General features: G+C 38.4%; 1 protein-coding gene across 1 annotated transcript; it reads left to right on the forward strand.

Moving 5' to 3' along the window:
• Positions 1-6,769: 6,769 nt before the first annotated feature.
• Positions 6,770-8,011, forward strand: LOC139714487 (adenosine receptor A2b-like). The gene has a single exon (XM_071626190.1). The coding sequence runs from the start codon at positions 6,770-6,772 to the stop codon at positions 8,009-8,011; it is 1,242 nt and encodes a 413-aa protein (XP_071482291.1).
• The last annotated feature ends 1,893 nt before the right edge of the window (positions 8,012-9,904 follow it).

Genomic DNA, 9,904 nt, shown 5'->3' on the forward strand with positions numbered 1-9,904 from the left:
GAAAGCTGCTTTGAAAACTTGTTTCTGCCAAGAAAAGGAGAGTTGATAAATGCACCCTTTCGAAAAGGCTTTCCGAAAGGGCTTTCAAAACAGCTTTGCGTTTATCAACTCGTAAAATTTCCTTGAAAGCTGTTGGAAAGTCTGTTTCTGCCGAGAAAAGGAGTTGATATACGCACCCATAGTCTACCTACATTCAAGACGATCGAAGCGCTTATATTACTATCTGAAAATATACTACGAACAGCATAAACTACACGGAAAGTCAACCCACTTTTGTCTAGTTGGCGCCTATTTCCGCCTTGCAGTACGAAATGAGGGTCAAAAGCCTCACCGTTCGTTTTGCATAAAGATTAAATATCTGTGGTGAGCTCATCAGCTTCTTCTTCTTGGAAGACTTATTGAGTAAACTTTTCACTAATTTAAAGGGATAGTACAGTTTTGGTCGAGATGAGAATTAGGCTTTTAAAATTTTGCAAGATACCAAGAAAGCACTTATGATATTGTACAGAGCCTACCATTTTAAGAGGAATTCAAAGTTTATTTGATGAAAATCGGGTTTGGAATAACTGAAACATCCAAAAACAAAGTAAAACATAGCGATCGTTACAAAGTGTGGGTCCCACACTTTACTAGAATCGTTCTTTTTTGGATATCTCAGCCATTTCAAAACCAATTTTTATCAAATAAACGTTGAATTCCTCATAAAATTCCATGCTCTTTCATATTTCATATGAGATTTCTCATTATCTCACCTAAAAATGTTAAAAACCTGAAATTAAGTCTCCACCAGAACTGTACGATCCCTTTAAGGTCAGTTTAATTTCCTGATTTTTTTTCTCTTCACGCAAGTCTGAACAATTTTATTACAAAAATACATTTATCTTCTTCCGCTGTCAAAAAGAAAAACACACTCTGCAAAAAAAAAGAAGAAGAAGAAAGAAAACACTTTTTCGAGTTCATATTTTTCATAAGAAGCCTTTGATAAAAATCAGTGTATACCATATTGAAAGTAATTTAATTGGCTATCATACTAGAAGGTTAATATAAAGGAAAACTTTAAGCACACATTCATTTTCATCCTCCAAGGCGCAAAAGAAAAAATTCCAAAAATTGATACGTTGTCTTTGATTTGGAAATGCCCTTCAAGATAACAATAGCAACAACAGACCAGTTTAACACAATGAGAGGCATGAACTTAAATAGCAAAAATATTGTTGTTGTTTTTTGTTGTTTTTTGTTCTCTTTATCTCCTTGTAACCTCAAACAAAATAAAAGTGGGCAACTAAAAAGGGGGGGTTCTATTATCTTAAACTTCAAATAACATATAGGGAGTAAAAGCACAAAGGTAATAAGATGAACAGAATATCTTAATTACATTCTTTTAAATTGGTTATTTGAGAATTTGCGAATTGAGGATTTCTGAAACGTGTCGGGATTTCAGCCATGTTTCAGAAATCGTGACATCAATAATGAAGTGAATACAAATTGTCTGTAATAAACTCTTATGTTTTGAAAAACTGCTGAAGTTAAAATGTGTTTATGAAAAGGTATCACTCTTTCAGAGACAAAATCAACTAGTAAAATGTTCAATTTCATAGTAACGACATTCATTTTCAAAATTACTGAGAATAAAAAATAAATCAGATTATATATTTGTAAAAAAAAAGTTGTAAAAGAACAGGTGGAAGTGTTGCATTTCGTGTGAATAATCCATTATCTTACAGAGGTCTCATCCGTTTGTACAAGGTAACTTTTGTTGCAATTCAATGTTCATTGAAATTGACTGTCCACAGAAAAGGAATATTTAGATGACGCTTTTTATAAACTTCAAAATGTAAATATTCCATACTCATACATCATATAGCCTTTTATACTCAAATAAACGAGTTCCTTCAAGTTATGTGATATTATCGAAGGAAAAGACGGATTTATAAAATGGGCGATTTGAGCATGACCTTTTAAAACGTATCTAAATACATTCAAATATTCAGCCTGATATTGAACATTTAAAGTGTACTTTATTATAATTATGTACAGTCAACAACATACAGACCTTATTGTCAGAAAGCAAACAAAATATCAAGTAAAGGAAACCCTGTGTTCTCACCGTTACTCTTGTTTGCTAGGCAGATCAATGCAAAAGCTATGACTACGGGTGACAACATCGCCGGTGCTGGTGAAGGGTCTGACGTTGACGTTTCTTCTCTAGCTCTTCTTTGGCTGAACTGAGACCTAACAGGGGATGTTGCGATTAGTTGTCGTATTGGGCTGTGACACTTGCCACACCCATTCTCTTTGTTCGCGCATCATTCTTACCTAGCGTCTGACAAGCCACGTGATTTTCCTCGGTGGTTGTGCTTATCATCGCATTTGCAAACCTAATTACGTTAAGTGCACTGCTTCCATCGTATGATCAACTAAGTTTTTGGGTTAACGACCTTGTATCAAAATTAAACGTGGTAAAATCACAAACAAAAAAGTTGCGATGATGAAGCCCATCGCAAGACGTGCTCTAACGGCACAAAGTATGATCGATGCTTTTCCATCAACGGCAGTAACTTTTGCATGTGTTTGAAAAACGTTTCTATGCAGGCTTCTTCTTATCATATTTATACACGTAAATTTAGAATTATTTCTCCAAACTTTATAGCCTTTAGATTTTTTTTGAAACCAAGATGCCAATCACTTGTCTAGGTCCCCTATTACACCTTTGTTGTGTCTTCAAGATGGCGGTTGTTCGTGTATCAAATGCACGTGGAAGGTAAATGAGAAAAATGATTTATGGTATCGAGCTGCAAATGGATTCAAAACAGTGAATGAAAATCGCATCCATCGCGTGTAGGTTTTCAGCAATGCTTGGTTCATCACATACGACGAAATCTTGAATTTGTCATACATTTTTGTGTATACTTGATAACGCCCAGATAATGTAATTTGCTTCAAATGCTGTATAGTGTGTTCATTTTGGTGAAGTGCAATTAGGCATATTTCTACATAGGTGAAGTAGCAAATTCTTTCCGGGGTTTAATATTCGTTTATCATTGTATGTCATCATACACCATACACCGCCGGCGCCACGATTTCCAAAATGGGGGGCTCATTTCCGGGTTTCATGAGCTAACAAAAAAAAAGAAGGCCTTCAGCGCAACATCGGGTGCCACTTCCGGGTTTCTTCAGCTGATAAGCAAAACAAAAAACAAAAAACAAAACAAAACAAAACAAAACAAAACAAACAAACAAACAAATGAATAAACAAACGAACAAAACCAAGCAAAATCAAACAAACAAAAGCCTTACCTGGCCCTAGGTTTCATTCTATCCTTCTTTTTTTTTTCTAGTTGCCATTTCCAGGGTAAAAATATGGGGGCCCAAAGTGGTGGCACAAAGTATTATGTGTTTCCCATAGAAGGGTGCAAAAAAAAATGGGGGGCCAAGCCCCCCTGCCCCACCCCCGTTCCGCCGGTCCTGATACATAGGCTGTCTTGAATCCAAGAGATATTTCAAAATTCTGCAAAATTTGGTTCTGCGTATTTACAGATTATTATATGTGAACTGTCAAGTAACTCTGTTGAGTGTATAAATATGAATGCTGAGCTAAATGTATATAATCAAATGATAATGTTAAATAGCAAGATACACTGTATTTCAGGTCAGTTAAGAGATTGATTGTGGTAATGAGATCTCTAGGTACCAACTATCTGGATTTAAAAGTCTAAAAGAAAGTTTTGAGATTGAAGGATTCATTTTTTTTTCGAATCATCACAGCCTAGGAACATCGAAACATCTAATTTCCTATAATTTTATAGCTGAACTAAAACTTTTAATCAAGTTTTCCATAAATTATATCAATCTGGTAATAATGAAAAAGTTGTGCTGGTTATGTTGGTTTGACGAATTGGTTGAATTCTCTATGCAGGGTGACCCCAACGGACGGATGATGGCAGTGTTTGTGCCAATGTACAGGTGTAATCAAGGGACTGGTGAGAACGGGACGTGGGGAATGGGGTGTTTTTCAGGAGAAGTCCGCAGAGGGATCATATCACCATAAGTCTTGCTCATTTGATCCTTTTCCAGTGTGGATGTTGAAGGAGAGCAATAACATATTTCTTCAAGACAATGGCCCGAATTCACGAAGGTGGCACAATTGAAACCATGGTTTAAATCATGGACAATTTGTATGGAGCGTCAAGTGTCGCATGGCCTATTCGTTACGAAATTAGTCATTTCATCGACGAAATAATCATTTCGTAACGATATGACTACATTTCGTCGACGAAATGACTAATTTCGTAACGAAATAGGCCATGTGACACTTGACGCTCCATTCAAATTGTCCATGGTTCAAACCATGGTTTCATTTTTTTTCAAATTCAGATGAATTTATTAGGAGCTTTTTGCATCGAATATAATGTATTACAAATGAAATACAGTCATTTCTTTTTGTTTACAAGACAATAGAACTTACAGTGTGGACATCCGAATAAGATGCATACTAAAGAAAAGAATAAGATAACACGTCAATTGGGAACCAATCGGGATAAAGTGAATCAAATGATCGGACTGAATGATTTACTATCAGTGAAAATTGAGCAAAGAAAATGGAATTCCATCGGGATTCGAACCCGAGACCTCCGGATGCTAGCCCGGTACTGTACCGACTGAGCTATAGAAAGCCCTAGTTCAGTGTTCGTCCAGGAAACCCTAAATTCTCAATGCTCGAATGGTCAGACTGAATTATGGTACATGCATTGGGAGTGTAAATGCAGAAGACTGTCGTCAAATAAACATATAGCCTGAAGATAAGACAGCCTTGAAAGAGAAGAAAAAAAGCCCCGAAAATGGGCAAAACATACATCTTGTATACTTATCGAAAACAGTGTAACATTCTGGCATCACATTGCAACAACGAAAATTGTATATACACTATACAGAGAATAAGGTTTTTGTACCGCCTTCGTAAATTCGGGCTATTGTGTCTGATTTGATAGTCACTGTTATAATATATTAGGTTATTTGGAAATTAATTTGATTCATCAGTGTTGATGGGGTTGTTGTTGTAGCTTCTTTTTTTTTTACCTCAAGAGCATGTCGGACGGATGGAGACGTGTCACCTTGTAATAATAATTTTCCATTGCTTTCCACCTCTTCCATATTGGAATCAAAACCGACTCTGTGCTGCATTAAGTATCCAACGATCGAGTCTCCTTCAAGCTGCCAATGAATAGATGAGGAATAGGCCTTATAGCATGTACAGGTATATTAAATCTAAGATTGATTTTGAAGTAAGGTTTCAGATTTCGGTCAAATTTTAACCCTCTGTACAAAAATTGAACTTCGCACAGGAACCAATGATGTGTATGTGAGTGTGTGCTGACAATGGCCCTGAACAATGCCTGAACCACCTGTTGACTAGGCGTCAGTCTGGGGCTTCCTGGTACATGAATGCTTAATCAATAATTCATGTGGATTGCCCTGGGCACTGCTAGTCTGAATTCATGCACGGTATAAAAGTGCTTGCAAACACTACATTTCATTCCAGCTGGCAATCATTGTCAAATTTTGCTTCTGACATATCACTAAATTTGGGATATGAATAGCATGAATGATCTAAAGTTTCTCATTTTAATACAACTGTCTACTAATTAAATAGTCTGACAAATTTTTCGCTTTTTCGATAAAAAGAGATCATTTTTGGTAAAAAGTTCAGCAGCATTTATCATTGGGGCGATTTGTTTCAGAGTAGATTCATTTAAGGCTCCATATACACAAGTGTATACTCTAATTGATTTTCTTTACTTCCTGTCACCACATTTACGATAGAACAGAAGGTGTTCATTGTAATTTTGTTTTTCAGAAGTAGGAAGAGCACTGACGCGACTCAACGACAGTATCGACAGGCGTTTGACTTTACACAGATACTGCCAGAGGCTGAATAAAGACTACCTGTGATAGTGGAATTTCTCATGAATGAATAATGAGCATTCAAACCCTGGCCATTGTTCAGGACCATTGTCAGGGTGTTAACCACACACTCCAATACACACCCATTGACCCCTGTGCAAAGTGAAATTTTGTACAGAGGGTTGAAAATAGAGCAAAATCTGGAACCTAACTGTGAAATTAATCATGGATTTCATGAAACTCATTTATGCTTTCATATTTAAACCACCTTCAACCAAATTGTACACTATTCAGCTATCACTCATATCAATGACAGCGTTATTTGATATATAGTTTTTGAATTATTAAGAATCAAAAGTATAAGAGGATTGGGTCGTATATTTATTGTTCCCAAGTGATTGCTTATTTCTTTTCTTACTCTTACGGATGCCCGCAGCTGATGGTGACTCGAACTTGATTGCTATCATGAACAAAAACTACGCGAAGACGGCAGCACCATAGGAACAACAGCACCAACAACCACAACAACAATAAGACTTCTATTCAGGTATTCAGCATGTTCAAGTTTGGTGTAATTGGACGCGTACTTCTTTTCATGCATCTTCACGTTCGATCGGCGAGTAAGGGCCTTTCAATAACCTGGTGGAGTTAATTCGCCTTTTATCTCTTGTGTGACGGCTTATATAGGCCTAATGCACAGAAATCTGTCTCAGTTCCCTGAGACCTAATCTCAACTTTGCCCGCATCACTTCATAACTGCTCCTGTCGCGTTTGTAAACGGTCGCAAAAGAGGTCCAGCCTTTACAGGGCATTTATATTTGGAGCTCTTAAGAGAAATCTACACCATTGCTGCGATACCATTAATAAGATGGATGGCACTGCCGCCGGTGTAAACGCCACCGACTTCGGAGGGACGGAAGTAACGGAATTTCTTGATTTTGGAGAAGCGACGACTACAGCCTCGAGCGCTTCTGAGTATCCGACGACTCTCGCTTCATGGCAGGTGCCCCGCCACCTCATCATTGTGACGGGCGTGTCTGTGGCCATCCAAATCATCCTCCTCGTCGTCATCTTTGCCGGCAACGGCGTCGTCATCTTCACGGTGGCGCGCGACAGACGGTTGTGGACGTCATCAAACTTTTTCGTCGTGAGCTTGGCTAGCGCCGACGTGTTCGTTTCACTGGCGATGATCCCAGGGGTAAACCTGACCCTGGATCCGACATTCGTCAACAACATCTACACCTGTCTGCTGGTCTGGTGCTCAATCCTCTTTTCTACCAGCGCCTCGTGCTTGTCTCTTCTCGCCATCACTGTCGACAGATACGTGAAAATCATACGTCCATACCGATATCAGTCGCTCATAACTGAAACCCGCGTCACTGGAGTTATCGTCATCATTTGGCTGTATACGTTCGCCGTCACGTGTGTCTTGCCTCTAGCCGGGGTCAATGAGCTCGTCCCTGGAAGCGTTTACTGCTTCGAGTTCATTGCCGTCTTCAACGTAGTACATATACAGTTCATAATCATCGTCAACGGCATCATACCTTTTGTCATTATGTTTGCAATGTATTCCCATCTCTTCGCCATCGCCCAACAAAAATTGAAGGCGGAGCGGCGCGCGACCGGAAAGTTTCACTCGCACGCCCAGTCGCAGATGAAGTCCTTCACCACTCTCATGATCATCCTGGGCTTCACCTGTCTAGCCTGGATACCCAGCAACACGCTCGTCTTCATGGACCTCTATATGCCCGCCTACGCGCCCGGTCTCATTCCACGCACAGTCCTCAGCTGGCTTACCTACCTCAACAGCGCTGTGAACCCGTTTATCTATGCGCTACGAAGCGACACTTTCCGTGCAGCAGCCAGGCGAGCCTTCGCTCTTCAGAGAAACTCGTCACTGTACGTTGGAGCGTTGACGAAATCGAGCGTGACAGTTCGTCCGAAAGCTACTCGGGCTAGAGCAAGCATGCCCATCAATATTATCTCGCCGGACAAGATCCCGAAAGACAGCGAAGACCCGAGTCACGTCAAGCAAGAAAGTACGAATTCAACGGTCTCAGTCGAAATTTCCGACAGCAGCGGAGAAAAACGAGTGGACATTTTACCATAGACACGATGTGTTTAGTGACTTAAATCAATTCGACGAAAATGGCGATACATATCATAGCATGAACTTAAATAGTATTCATTCATCACGCAGCCCGATAACAATAAGGCAGAAACATGTGCAGTCCACATTGTCGTACATAATTATCAACAATTTATGAAATATCTTCACCGATTATGATTGTTTCGTCGTTATATTAATAGGATATTGTCATTTCGTAATGATAATATACATGTAGTCTAAGGGGAAAGATGTATTAAATCTATTCACAAAGTTGAATAGATCATCAAACAGCTTTGTTACGAAGTGGTGATGTGTCACTATATGGAGCAGTTGAACGTTTGGTTGTAGGGCCAGAAAACCGCAATAATCATTATGCAATTATTACGTGTCACTGTATATACACACGTTATGGTTTTATGGATGTTTTCTATTCCAGTAGCTGTTTCTTTCTTATTCTTCGTAGATTGCTGACATTTTATCAGACATTTGTCATTGTTGTATAGTAATTAATTGAATCTGTATTTTGTACTAGCGATTAACTTTTCCAAGTTGCACATTTTATACATTATAATTTTTATATCTACGTATACAGTATTACAAACACGTGACTTATCATGGACTCCCACGCAGATTATTAAGGTAATCTTCTGATATGATACGGAAATAGGTCGTGCATTTATACTTTAAGTATTATGTTCATATTCAGAATGCATGTGTGATGCAGTGTATCTCACTTTGTGATTGGATACACAAGTAAACTTACAGTGGCCCGAATTCACGAAGGTGGTACAAATGAAACCATGGTTTAAACCATGGACAAAAACCATGCAGCGCTAAGTGTCGCATGAAATATTTCGTTACGAAATCAGTCATTATTTTGTAACGAAATAACAACATTTTGTAATTAAAGGAACATTCCGTCCACGAAGTGATAATTTCGTTAACGAAACGGTCATTTCGTCGACGAAATGACCACTTTCGTAACGAAATATTCCGTGCGACACTTGGCGCTCCGTGGTTTTTGTCCATGGTTTAAACCATGGTTTCATTTGTACCACCTTCGTGAATTCAGGCCGTTGTCTTTAGTACAAGTACAAGAATGCTTCTATTGACATACAGAAACCATCACAGTTAGATTACATGACATAAAGATTCGGGGAATTCTTATTAGATTTTGCTGTCTGACATACAGTACTTGAAAAGCATTGAAAGATGAAAAATAGTTGTGGGAAATGGTACTTGGATTATTAAAGCAGCAACAATGTGGGTTCCTATGAATAGTAAACTTCTAAATCATTGTCAAAGCGGTTTAGAGCAGTACATAAGTTAAGTAAAAGTAGAGGCAGTATTATAGTATAGTGTAGAAGTGTACAAGTATTTTTAGTTATTATAATGCCAATAAGTGATGTTTAATTTGATGCCTACTTTTTACTTTAGAATTTTCTTTTAAATTTTTTGTTTGTGTGTCGAAGGTTGATAATATTCGATGCTGAATTAGTCCGCATACATCCGCATTAGAGATTGTGCAACAATTTGAACATCATGTATCTTGGAATGTCAGGTCAAGAAAAACAAAATAAAGTTTATCCCACAATAAAACACTAGCTGTGAGTACTGTATCTGTTGCAATGAGTTATAAGAGGTGACAGAAGGTATATTCAAATACTTCAGCCGTTGGAGGATAAAGTAAGTATGTTTGCTATACGAGTGCTTGTAACAATCTTTCGGTCTTTCTGATAAGGAGTCATAAATAGAAGTATCGGAGCAGAGAAGGTTAAGTTGACGAAAGTGATTTCTTCGCAGACGATAATCGCGTGGTTTAAAAAAAACGGAGTTAAAACCAACCCGGTTTGTCGGTCGAGTGCTCCATCGCTCCATCTTCATGATTCTCCG

The sequence above is a fragment of the Diadema antillarum genome, unplaced genomic scaffold (genome assembly GCF_040938485.1).
Source record: "Diadema antillarum isolate AM-2024a unplaced genomic scaffold, OU_Dant_1.0 seq00002293_RagTag, whole genome shotgun sequence".
Taxonomy (NCBI): domain Eukaryota; kingdom Metazoa; phylum Echinodermata; class Echinoidea; order Diadematoida; family Diadematidae; genus Diadema; species Diadema antillarum.

Bases quoted from the DNA above. Each gene is read 5' to 3' on its own strand.
- LOC139714487 (XM_071626190.1), top strand. From the start codon at position 6,770: ATGGATGGCACTGCCGCCGGTGTAAACGCCACCGACTTCGGAGGGACG.